This window comes from Coregonus lavaretus (assembly GCF_964263955.1).
Source record: "Coregonus lavaretus genome assembly, chromosome: 38".
Taxonomy (NCBI): Eukaryota; Metazoa; Chordata; class Actinopteri; order Salmoniformes; family Salmonidae; genus Coregonus; species Coregonus lavaretus.
Window position 1 is genome coordinate 7,902,255 of NC_140025.1, and position 13,429 is coordinate 7,915,683.

The following is a 13,429-nucleotide window of genomic DNA, read 5'->3' on the forward strand; positions in this document are numbered from 1 at the left end:
CAGTTGCCAGATGTTTACACAATGCCGATCCTGAACATGCATAGGATGATTCCATAAGAAAATGGCGATTTATATGAACGATATCCTTGTTTCACGTTTTCACGTTCACTTTTTGTTCTCTGTGGAGAAGTAGATTACTGTGAATAGATAGCGAGCCAATTCTCTAGGACGACCAGTCACGGAGAAACCAAATCCAGATGCGATCACCCTTTAGCACTAAAATAATGTAATAATATGCTGAATATTATTACAATTGATGTTTTCAGCGGGGTCATGCCAAGCTGACCAGTTTTCCTGTGAGAACCCTTTAGCACTAAAGAAAATACATCCAACACACATGGTCTGCTGTTACAAAACAAAGAACATGAACAGTAAATGAAAAATATCAGACATTACTTGAAAGCTTCCCATACTATTATGGTGTGGATTCACTCACTGAAATAGCCTAGGCCTAGTCAATGCACTTTTGTAAAGTACTTATTGAGATCATAATGCTAATGAAAAACACAATGTAAATGTTGCATAATAGATTAGAAAAACGTAACTTTTATAGAGGGAACTTCAGTGTAATAAAATAATGTCATAAAATGCTGATTATTACTATTGATGTTTTCAGCGGGGTCATGCCAAGCTGACCAGTTTTCCTGTGACAACGGGAGATGCATCCCAGAGTCCTGGCGCTGTGACAGGGATGACGACTGTGGGGACCACTCTGATGAGACCGCCTCTTGTGGTGAGCTTCTGGACAAGTTTCCAATTGGCTTATTCATCCCTCCTCCTCTCCCCTGTAACTATTCCCCAGGTCGTTGCTGTAAATGAGCATGTGTTCTCAGTCAACCTACCTGGTAAAATAAAGATATTCATACTGGCATACTACTTAGAATGAAGCAATCCATTGGGCAAGGCATTCTTAGTGATATGTTAGCATGGGCGTTGGAGCATAGCCCAGCTTTTTCTTAACACTCCAGCTATGACAAATCAATTTGTTTCCTCCTTTGGTTCCTTCCACTTAGATAGGTTGACTTAAATTGAAATCAACATTAGCCTAACATTTCAGAAATCCTTCGCAATGTTTTTGAAACTTTTTCTGTCTTTGCATTATATCATTCCAGTGTAAGGATTGTCTTTTTTCTCAGATCTTTTTCTGTCTTACCTACCCATCATGTTAATTCAATTTAGCATGTAGGCTAACCTCCGGGCATGCTCTGACATACTCTGGAGCAGACAGCTCAGACAAAGGCTTTTAATATTTAAAATGTGAAATAGCTGGGACTCTCCCTGTCATGAGGGATAATTTTGTCTTCCTTCTCTTAAACAATAGCATGCATGGGTTTTCAAAGATGTATATAAGGAATTGGTAACTGGATCAAGCCGTCTCAGCTAACATTTTTGATATTGGTAAGTTGTAGTAATCATGGTCAAATTACCGACCGGAGGGCCCCCATTGATTTTGTTAAATAATAATAATAATATGCCATTTAGCAGACGCTTTTTATCCAAAGCGACTTACAGTCGTGCGTGCATACATTTTTTTTGTTTGTTTTTTTGTGTATGGGTGGTCCCGGGGATCGAACCCACTACCTTGGCGTTACAAGCGCCGTGCTCTACCAGCTGAGCTACAGAGGACCACATGTTAGTCACTCTCACTCAGATATCATATTAAAAACTGAAAACATTTCTCTCCATCCTATGGCAAAATGTGTAGAAGTGCAGGAAATTAGCTGTATAACTGCACATTTTTCTCTGGGAGGATGGTGTTGAGTGGCGCAGTGGTCTAAGGCACTGCATCGCAGTGCAAGCTGTGCCACTAGAGATCCTGGTTCGAATCCAGGCTCTGTCGTAGCCGGCCACGACCGGGAGACCCATGGGGCGGCGCACAATTGGCCCAGCGTCGTCCAGGGTAGGGGAGGGAATGGCCGGCAGGGATGTAGAGCATGGCGTTTGCAACGCCAGGGTTGTGGGTTCAATTCCCACGGGGGGCCAGTATGAAAAAAAAAAAGATAATGTAAGTCGCTCTGGATAAGAGCGTCTGCTAAATGACTAAAATGTAAAATGTAAATGTGTTGATGTGAACCATGACCAGCCTTTCAAAGCATTTCATGGCTACAGATGTGAGTGCTACGGGGTGGTAGTCATTTAGGAAGGTTACCATGGCGTTCTTGGGCACAGGGGCTATGGTGGTCTGCTTGACACATGTAGGTTTTGCAGACTGGGTCAGGGAGAGGTTGGAAATGTCAGTGAAGACACAAATGCAAGTTCAAACAGGTTCAAAGACAGCCACGACACATGCGCATGAACCCCAAATGACCTTTCCCCAGGTCAAGTATCCCACAGTGTAAATACACCCTCTTCTGGCGAGGATACATCTAACAGTACTGTATATCACCATCACCACAGAGTTTTTAAAGCAAAGTAAAGTCAGTATCTGATCTCACCTTCTACACTTGTTTTAGATGAAAGACAGGCAGTAGAACACAGTCTGCAAAACAATCAGTAAGAACAATTTGAACCTTCTGTTAGAAAATATAGCTGTGAATTTAACTTTTCTGTTACCTCTGGTGCTACTTATAAACTGCTTCACTTCACAAGTACAAACAGAGACAGACAGTGTTCACAGTAATTACAGTTTCTGCTTGGCTTCCTTAAATCAAATTAAGCCTGCTCTGAAAAACACTTTGCTCACTCTCATTTTTGTAGCTTCAAAATTCAAAGGCAACGCCAACACACACAACTGTGCCAATGTCTCCTGCATCTAATGTGTAATAATAACATATTGTTTCACACTGTTTCAGAGGTTTTCAGGGCATTCAGTCTGTACATTAGTGGCCTATGTGATTCTGGACAGTCATAATTGATCAATTCCTGTCATCAAAAGTGCTTTGTTAGAAAAGTCCAAAACTCTTGTATTACAACAATAACACCGTTTTTTTCTTTTTTCTTTCTTGACAGATTTCCCCACATGTGAGCCCCTCACACAGCTCAGCTGTTCCAATGGAAGGTGCATTAGTGTGAAATGGCACTGTGACTCTGGTAAGTGTTATTGTTCTGTGAACACTCTCTTTTTACAGTTCAATTTTCTACCCCAGTGGAAAAAACTGCCTGATTTAAAATGGCATCATTACAACAACCAGTGTACAACTAGAATTGGTTGTAATCTGGTTGCAACGACATCATTTCAACCAGTTTTCCCTACTGGGAAAATGCTATGGGATGGAACTGCACTCTCAAGAAGCACTGTTTCTTAATCTCTCTTATGTCCGTTCCCTCTCTCTTCCATCCTTTCCCTCTCTCTTCCATCCTTTCCCCCTCTCTTCCATCCTTTCCCCCTCTCTTCCATCCGTTCCTCCTCTTTTCCATCCTTTCCCCCTCTCTTCCATCCGTTCCCCCTCTTTTCCATCCTTTCCCTCTCTCTTTCCATCCTTTCCCTCTCTTCCATCCTTTCCCCCTCTCTTCCATCCTTTCCCTCTCTCTTCCATCCTTTCCCCCTCTCTTCCATCCTTTCCCTCTCTCTTCCATCCTTTCCCTCTCTCTTCCATCCGTTCCCCCTCTCTTCCATCCTTTCCCTCTCTCTTCCATCCGTTCCCCCTCTCTTCCATCCTTTTCCTCTCTCTTCCATCCTTTCCCCCTCTCTTCCATCCTTTCCCCCTCTCTTCCATCCTTTCCCCCTCTCTTCCATCCTTTCCCCCTCTCTTCCATCCTTTCCCTCTCTTCCATCCTTCCCCCCTCTCTTCCATCCTTTCCCCCTCTCTTCCATCCTTTCCCCCTCTCTTCCATCCTTTCCCTCTCTCTTCCATCCTTTCCCCCTCTCTTCCATCCTTTCCCTCTCTTCTGTCCTTTTCCCTTTTCCACCTCCCCCAGATGATGACTGTGGGGATGGTAGTGACGAGGTGGGTTGTGTCCATGCCTGTTCCAGTGCCCAGTTCCAGTGTGCCAGTGGGAAGTGTATCCCTGACCACTGGGCCTGTGACGGGGACGATGACTGTGGGGACAACACTGATGAGAACACCACCTGCTCTGGGACAGGTGAGGAAGAACACACTAACTTCTCACTCTTCTATCTGCCTTACGGGACACGCCCCCTTTGGATTCAAGTCTTAGATCTGTGAAGGAATAATGGAGTCGGGGAATATGCCCAATATAGTCTTTGAAATGGGGATGCTATTCATCACACTTCAGGGGATGCGTTTAGGAATATGGGTTTGAGATATACAATATCTGTCTTTGTAAAAAATATTCCTTACCCAAGAAAAAATTACTTTATTTGCTGAAGTGCTGAGCCCTACCTGAACTCTAAATTTGTAAATGTATGTTTATCTCTGTGACCTCTGTCTCTCCTATAGCCTCTGTATCAGCTGATGACTGCAGCGGAGATGAGTTCCATTGCCGTGACGACGGTGGCACCTGTATCCCCGAGCGCTGGAGGTGTGACGGGGACAAGGACTGCGAGGACGGGAGTGACGAGGCAGACTGTGAAGGCACCAGCAGAATGTGCGACCCACACGCAAAGTTCACCTGTCAAACCTCAGGTACAGTACTGAAGCTACTGTGAAAACATTTAGAAAAAGAAAGCTTCACAATCTGTGGCTCTAATGCAGTGCACACTGTATCATTAAAGACCCATGTTTAACTGTAGACAGCTATGCTGCCTTCATCAAGATTTCATCTGGACTGTAGCTTCTGTGACCCACACACCAAGCTCACCTGTAAAATCTCAGGTACTGCAGCTACATCTCCAGATGTTTTGTGTCATGCTAAACTCCTTTACGTGTACTCTGCATACAGCACTGTACTCTATGTCCCCAAAATGAACCAGAGCGGCCATGTTTTTAATGTCGACCTCTCAGAGTTATTACCATAGACATACATTTATTTGATTTATCTCTGGTTATTACCCTCAAATGGTCTTAATTTGTGTCCTTGTAGGGTTAACATTCACACACAATTGTGAGAAAAATCCAGAGCGCCTTTCATGTCCTTCTCTAAAATGTGAGCGTTTTATGATACCTGCAGTGCATCTTGTAGACTTCTCCTACACTTTATGCTGTAGGCATGACAGTAAAATGGGAACACTTGGGGTACTTTATGTGACTCCTAAAACAGTTCCACATGGTTGTGGTAAATCAAATCGGCCTAGGAGTTTCAGATTTCCCAAAGTAAGTTGAATGAGGTGTGTGTATATATAAGATCATATAATTGGGGCAATAGTTCAGTGGAGTTGATAGGAATCATCTGCACAGTGCACTGCATTATATATAATTGGTCTTAAAGTGGAGAATTCACATGAGAAAAGCCTCTTGCTTAGTTCACTGATCTCATGGTTTTAAAAGGCTTAATACACATCATTCACTTACCATGCAACATTTTATAAAATGTCATAAGGAGTTTTAAGATCCACAAAAAGCTTAACGGTAACGCAGTTGAAAATGGCATGGCTTTTGAGAGCGGAAGCATCCAGCCATGACGCACAGTGCCAATAGAAGAGAGATGTGCCTTTTGTGGTGGTGAATCTCGTATTTAGAATCTATTAGTTTCTCCCCATTTTTTGTTTAATTTGATTAAAAACCAAGCATAACCTACCCTCCCACTACTCAAGGCTGGTTTAGCAGCATCGCATAGGTGCGTCTTTTTTAGCATGGCCATTAGCCAAGTAGCCTATGAATAAAGTGGGTTTAAATGGTCTAGATTTTTGTTGAGAATCTTCTTCGCAGATAAGCAACGATACAATTGACAAGAGCCTAGTATTTTGTATAGACGTGCGAATGTTATGCTTAAAGACTTTTAGGCCTAAGTGTGCACACAGTGCCATGGAACGAGAGAAGCGATTTATAATATAATGCATCTGACCCCATCCTATTTAGAAATATTGGTTTAAAAACAGATCGTTTAATTTGATTAAAAACAAAACTTATTAGAAAGATTCACTGTCCATGGGTTTATGGTGAGAATGTGCATGACTGAATGCAATGCAATTTCGTCTGCTATTTCTGGAGAAGTGCAAATATGATCTCTAAGATGGTCCCATGACATTATAAAACATTACATTTGCGAGCAGTATAACAGTGAGTGGACAGTCCCCCTTTCTCTTTATATTGGATCTTTATCCAGCTCCTGTGAAAGGTTTGGACGTGCGTAAAACCGTCTAAATTGCCTTGTCTGAATTATATGCCCACTGGGAGCAGTTATTGTGCCAGTAAGTGTATTTAGGCATAGCCTATTTAAAACAAGTTCTTGTTAAATTTTTATTAGAATTTAATAAGAATTATACACTTTCTTTTCAGGATTTATCAATAGCCTAGTGAATTAAATCTTGCTTATTGACTACGTTTGGCATGTCCAGACTGCAATTTACAGTAGGGCTAGCCCCTATATCAGTGCGAATGCTATAGAAAATGTTTAACAATGTATTTCCATATTGAAGCAATGCAAATAGAACAATGTGGACTGCAAAAATGTTCAACATATTTAGCAAATACGGAGCAGGCTATTTAACGAACTTGGCTATAACGGATTATTACCGCCAGCGCTAAGATTGACCATTGCGTAAGGTTTGTTAAAATAGGTCTGTCAGCGTGGATTCTGAAACGGCTTCATTAGGATGCCTGCTTGGATTCTCAGTATTTTGTAAAACACTCCAAAACACTCAAAAATAAAAGCGAACAGAAAGAATATACCTCCAACAATAGATCAACACACTGTTGTTTGAATTGAAATAATTGGCAGACTCAGCTCTGATCTGTATTCACTGTGTCTGTCCAGACTAAGCTGACTGCCTTACGCTGAGGCTGACAAACTATATCCTTTGAAAATATATAGGAGGCGTCCCAAATGGCACCCTATTCCCTATATACTGCACTACTTTTGACCAGCGCCCTATGGGTCATGGTCAAAAGTAGTGCACTGTATAGGGAATAGGGTGCCATTTGGGACACAGGCATAGCCTTTCGTGAGGCCTCATTGCAAACCAAATAAACAGGATTTATTCCAGGGTTTACTCATCAATAACACAGATTAAAGCTGAGGTGGGCTGCCTCTTTGCTAGCACCATACACTACTTTCTTCTGATGCCTATAGTGCTTTTATTCCTCAACTTTTCAGGATTCCTCTGAGACTGTGCTTTTTACCTCGCTGCTTCCAATAATTGCTTCCTGTTTCCTGCAATTGTTTCTAAAATCTTCTATTTCCAGTCACTTTTGATAGAAACATTTGACCAACTACCTAGAATCAGCAGAATTGCTTAATTCAATTGTATTGACAGTTTAGGCTTAGGTATCACTATGACAATTTTCTCTGTTTTTCTCTGAGCGTTTCCGTTCTCTCCAAGAAAATTGACAATCAATTCTTATTTCTGTATTTACGGTTAAAATGTGGGTTTTGTAATCATTCACAATATCTCTTATAAGGACAAAATTATTTGATTTTTGCCATTTTGTCCCTTGCCTCATCACCTCATCGCTCTCCGTTTCTCCCCACACAGGCCAGTGCATCAGTAAGAGCTGGGTGTGTGACGGGGACCAGGACTGTGAGGATCTGTCCGATGAGGAAGGCTGTGAGATGTCCCCCTGTAAGCCCCCCAGATACCCCTGTGCCAACGACACCTCTGTCTGCCTGCCGCCTGAGAGCATCTGCAATGGGAGATACGACTGCTCTGACCACTCTGATGAGGGACACTTCTGTGGTATGACCTTTTGTTCAAATCACTTCTAACCAATTGTCTTGGTCCTATTTCTCTCACTTGCATCAATTCTCTTGGTCCCCACTTCAATTAATTATTAAATATCGTTCTATTTTTTTTCACTTAATTACATTTTTCCTTTGTCTCCCTCCGCTAGCCTGACCAGCAAATGTATGTTGACAGACAGTGTTGAGCTGTTGAAAATCAGCAGCAGTGCTTACTTTGGCATCGTCCATCTGTCCTCTTATTCCCCAGTGAACTCGGGGAGAATATCGGGGAGAACAAGCTGTTAAGACCGAAGATCATATAACTCTTGCTGACCAAGATCCTTAGTTTTGTCTGGAAACACTCCAAATACGGCAGGGAAGAGACAGGGGAGACATATTAATAGTGAAGGGGATTATGGTTAAAACGGAGACAAGCCTTTTGTTTGAACCACATGGGCTAGATGATCATAGCAGTGGGGTCAGGCTTAGGCAATGTTGATGGGGTTAGTCCAGATGAATGCCTTATGTTCACATGAATGACTTTCCCAGGGATTACCACACAACACTTTGTCCATAGAAAAAAAGATTCGAAGACAAATGTCAGGAAAGATATGTGTTCACTTTCTTGTGGGGTATTGAGCCTTTGTGCCACTAGCCAACAAGGACGTACAGTACATCGGTCTCTATTCAACACTGCTCTCTGACTTTTGTTCCATCTGTCTGTGCTCTCTGAATCAATCTGCTCTCTTCGTCGTCTTCTCTCACCATCTCAGACGACTGCATTTTGGGTAATGGCGGCTGTAGCCACCAGTGTGCAGTGGCTCCTGGGAGGGGCGTGGCGTGCTCCTGCCCGGCGGGGCTCAGTCTTAGCCCAAACAACAAGACCTGCCAAACCCTGGACTACTGCTCCAGGCACCTCAAGTGCAGCCAAGTGTGTGAGCAGTACAAAACAACCGTCAAGTGTTCCTGCTACCCAGGCTGGAGGCTGGAACTAGATGGGGACAGCTGCCAGAGTACAGGTAGCTGGTGTTAAGCTCAGTGTGATATGGCTGATAAGTCTTTCTGACACATACCTGCCCATAGAAATGAGAATTCCGGTTCTATTTCTGTGGTCCTGTGTGTCTCAGTCAGTAGAGCATGGTGCTTGCAACGCCAAGGGTCATGGGTTTGACCTGCTGGGCGCACCCATACGTAAAATGTATGCACGCATGACTGTAAGTCACTTTGGATAAAAAGCATCTGCAAAATTGCATATTTATTATTATATTCTATGGGACAGCCACCTTTTACCCTAGTGCCTTGAATCCAACAGATAAGAAGCAATGTGATCAATTGGTTATATTCCTAATTGTACATTCTATTCCAAATTCTAAAGCAGTTATTTGGGACATTCCATTTAAATACCCTCGGAAACAGTATCCATTAGAATATTGGCCATTTATATGCCAGTGGATTTATAGGCCATTTTTTCTCTTAATCAATTTCTCTGGTAATTGTATTGAATAACCTTATTTTTTTTCAATTTAAATTGTTACACTTTCAATTGGAGATGAATCCTCCAAAGGTTTCTGTACTCATTTTATGACAAGATGAGCTAAACGAGATCATGTGATATGAAAATGAAAGATAACTTTGTTAATAAAATGATGATTTCGTGAGTATTGATTTCAATATAATCTTATTCACAAACAAAACTAACACGAGTTGGAATGCTGCTGAGCAAACAGACATGACAGTTATTTGTGTATGTGTGTGAGAATCTGTTGTATTAGTATGCAATATTTATTATCAAAAATGTTTTTCTTGAGTTATTTATTGTTTCCTTCCTCAGATCCCTTTGAGGCGTTCATCATCTTCTCCATCCGCCATGAGATCAGGAGGATAGATCTCCACAGACGAGACTACAGTCTTCTAGTTCCTGGTTTGAGGAACACCATCGCCTTAGACTTCCACTTCAATCAGAGTCGACTCTACTGGACCGATGTGGTTGAGGATAAGATATACAGAGGGAAGCTGCTAGACTCTGCTGGTAGGAACACATAGTATTTGGTTGGACATGTGTTTTTCTTTTTGGATAAGCTGAGTTGTTGATGTTTAATTGAGGTCATGGGGAAAGTGTTGTATCGGCTATATTTTGTTCTCCTCTCAGCTCCACTGGCCTAATAGTCTGTGCTTTGACTCCAGAGGTGACCCTTTTTTGAAGACTTCCCAAACCAAAGCCTATTTTACCTGTGTTTCAGCACATCCTCTTGCCCTCTTATGTGTCAGTGTGTTGGTCCTTTACTGTCATTGGTTCCTTACAGGTGTGACAGGGATTGAAGTGGTGGTCCAACATGGATTGGCTACTCCAGAGGGTCTGGCTGTTGATTGGATAGCAGGGAACCTGTATTGGATTGACAGCAACTTAGATCAGATAGAGGTGGCCAAACTAAACGGGGAGCTCCGGACCACACTGATCGCTGGAGGGATGGAGCATCCACGAGCCATCGCTCTGGATCCTGAGCAGGGGTTAGTTATCTTATAATGAGAGAGAGAGAGTGAGAGAGAGAGAGAGATATTCTTATTACATTATTTTGTGGTTTAGAATTATTTTCTGGACAGACTGGGATGCTTCCTTCCCTCGGATCGAGGCTGCTTCTATGAGCGGAGGAGGACGCCATGTTGTCTTCAGAGACATGGAGATAGGAGCCTGGCCTAATGGTCTTACTCTGGACCTTATGGAGAAGAGGGTCGTGTGGACCGACGCCAGGTGGGTTACATGCCTGTACCTGTCTGCATGGGGTCATTTCCCCATCAATTCTATTTCGATTCAGGAAGTCAACTGAAATTCCAATTTTGTGAGAATTCCAATTGACTTCCTGAATTGGTTGAATTGAGTTGGAATTCACCCCAACCCTGCTGATGGAATCATGTGAAAAATTATTCTAATGGTTAAACATCTATCTTCATCTCAACAGGGCTGATGCCATATTCTCTGCTCAGTACGATGGGACTGGTATGATAGAGATTCTAAGGGGACATGAGTACCTGTCACATCCCTTCGCTGTCTGTCTCTATGGGGGTAGTGTCTACTGGACTGACTGGAGGACCAACACTCTGGCCAGGGCTAACAAGTGGACAGGGGCCAATGTGACAGTCATCCAGAAGACCAGCGCCCAGCCATTTGACCTTCAGATATACCACCCCAGCAGACAACCACAAGGTAGGCTACCGCAATATCTCAAACATTAAGATGACAAGGTTGAAAAGAGAGTGGATGTTTTGAATTAAAGACAACCTTCTCAGTCTTAACCCTCAGTCCACCTGGAAAGGTTGAAGAGTTTTGTTTTGTTAGATCAGAATTAATCATTTATTGTATGGTTGATTAGATCTGTTGCGTTTAGATTTTGGTAACATCTGTTGCGTAAAAAATGTTGGTTACTTCTGTTGCGTCTAACAAAATACTTTTCACTTTCTATATCCAAAGTTCTCTGAGAGTTATTAAGACATCTGCTCTAGTTTGTCAAAAGATATGATCTTGTCTGTCTTAATGCTGGAAAGAAAACATCTTAACAACTGTCACTATTCATCGGTTGCACCTCCATCACTCGGTCGCGTCATGCCATTGTTATGAAAGTTCTCAAGCCACCCTCTATCGTCAGCACCATAGTGGTGCCCTAAAGTGGTGATAAGCCCAGTTATTCTGGAAGGAGGCTAACTACTGCTGAGTCTAAATTGCACTATAGTGCCTGGAAATACGATGACGTTGCTAAAGTAGTCAAATATTTAGTAGGAATCAACTTTGCCAGCATTATCATGTCGTCAAATTTACTTTAGACAGATGGCAATGTTGTCATTAGCTAACAAAGTTAGTCAAAAATAGCTAGCAATGCTAATGTTAGCGAGCTAAAATCTGGTGGCCTCCCCTCAATCTTAGCTAGCTAGCTAACGTTATACTGCATCTAAAGTCAATCTGGCAACATCAAAATGATAACAAAAGTTTTTCAGACTAATTATTTGTCACCTTTTGAATGTTATTGGATTTCCAAGCCCCTGTAATGCACTTTTGATGAAATCTTCATCAGCGTTCACTGACGATGCATTGAGTAGAATGCTCAGTCGGGCATCAGTCCAAAACGAACGTTCAAAACAATATTAAAATCAACAATGCAGTTTTAAGAAAATAGAGTTAAGAAAATATTTACTAAATAAACTAAAGAAAAAAAAAGTAACGCAATAAAATAAGAATAATGAGGCTATATACAGGGGGTATCGGTACCGAGTCAATGTGCGGGGGTACTCGCTGTTGGCTGGGTTCCCTGCCTGTGCCATTAAACCCCTACAACTCATCCAGAATGCCGCAGCCCGTCTGGTGTTCAACCTTCCCAAGTTCTCTCACGTCACCCCGCTCCTCTGCACACTCCACTGGCTTCCAGTTGAAGCTCGCATCTGCTACAAGACCATGGTGCTTGCCTACGGCACCTCCGTACCTTCAGGCTCTGATCAGTCCCTACACCCAAACGAGGGCACTGCGTTCATCCACCTCTGGCCTGCTGGCTCCCCTACCTCTGCGGAAGCATAGTTCCCGCTCAGCCCAGTCAAAACTGTTCGCTGCTCTGGCACCCCAATGGTGGAACAAGCTCCCTCACGACGCCAGGATAGCGGAGTCACTCACCACCTTCCGGAGACATTTGAAACCCCACCTCTTTAAGGAATACCTGGGATAGGATAAAGTAATCCTTCTACCCCCACCCCCCCTTTACTCCAACCCCCCCCCCCCCCCCCCCCCCCAAATTTTTTAAAAAAAGATTAAAAAAAATATATATATGAAATAACGAAACGATAAAAATAAATAAAAAATAAATAAAACATTGTATAGTGGTTATCCCACTGGCTATAAGGTGAATGGACCTATTTGTAAGTCGCTCTGGATAAGAGCGTCTGCTAAATGACGTAAATGTACAGGTTAGTCGAGGTAATTTGTACATGTAGGTAGGGGTAAAGTGACTATGCATGGAAAATAAACAGTGTTTGATGGTTCGTCTGAGGGCATAGCGGGATTTCTTATAAGCGTCCGAATTAGTGTCCTGCTCCTTGAAAGCGGCAGCTCTAGCCTATAGCTCGGTGCGGATGTTACCTGTAATCCATGGCTTCTGGTTGGGATATGTACGTACGGTCACTGTGGGGACGACGTCGTCGATGCACTTATTGATGAAGCCGGTGACTGAGGTGGTATACTCCTCAGTGCCATTGGATGAATCGTGTATTGTGATGAAACGTGCAACCCATGAATTGGTTCATCTGGCTTCATTTTCTCTGTCTGGACTTTTGGCAGTAGGGTTCATTTACAGGACTCTGCCTTTCACAAATCAAATACTTTTCCTTCCAGGAGGATATCAGAATCTTGTATTAAAATAAACCAGACTAGTTGATTATTGAAACCACGTTGTTGATTATTGAACAACTTCCCCCTCTCTCCCTCTCTCGGCGATAGCCTCCAATCCCTGCGAGGCGAGTGGCGGTCGTGGACCCTGCTCCCATCTGTGCCTTATCAACTACAACCGCACCGCGTCCTGTACCTGCCCTCACCTCATGAAGATATCTGCAGACAACTTTACTTGCTTAAGTGAGTGAACCTCACCCCTTCATCCGTTTGTCAGTCCGTCCGTCCTTACATCAGTCTCTCTGTCCATCCATCGCTCCATCTGTCCAGCCATTCATTCATGCAATCCTCCACATTCATACACTATAGTGCATGTCCTTCAAAAGTGAGTCATTTCAAAACACAGTA

General features: G+C 42.9%; 1 protein-coding gene across 1 annotated transcript in view; it reads left to right on the plus strand.

Annotated features, from left to right (window-relative positions):
* The window catches only part of LOC311112495 (low-density lipoprotein receptor-related protein 1B-like), a gene marked incomplete at both ends in the record, with an annotated part of 90,612 nt that overhangs the window by 39,307 nt on the left and 37,876 nt on the right, over window positions 1-13,429 (plus strand). The window contains 11 exons of the mRNA XM_084155629.1: window positions 617-733; window positions 2,950-3,030; window positions 3,859-4,023; window positions 4,341-4,531; window positions 7,480-7,675; window positions 8,433-8,678; window positions 9,491-9,688; window positions 9,963-10,167; window positions 10,244-10,408; window positions 10,617-10,861; window positions 13,133-13,264. Of these exons, the coding sequence (XP_084011755.1) occupies window positions 617-733; window positions 2,950-3,030; window positions 3,859-4,023; window positions 4,341-4,531; window positions 7,480-7,675; window positions 8,433-8,678; window positions 9,491-9,688; window positions 9,963-10,167; window positions 10,244-10,408; window positions 10,617-10,861; window positions 13,133-13,264 (1,941 nt within the window). The remainder of the gene's footprint in view (window positions 1-616; window positions 734-2,949; window positions 3,031-3,858; window positions 4,024-4,340; window positions 4,532-7,479; window positions 7,676-8,432; window positions 8,679-9,490; window positions 9,689-9,962; window positions 10,168-10,243; window positions 10,409-10,616; window positions 10,862-13,132; window positions 13,265-13,429) is intronic.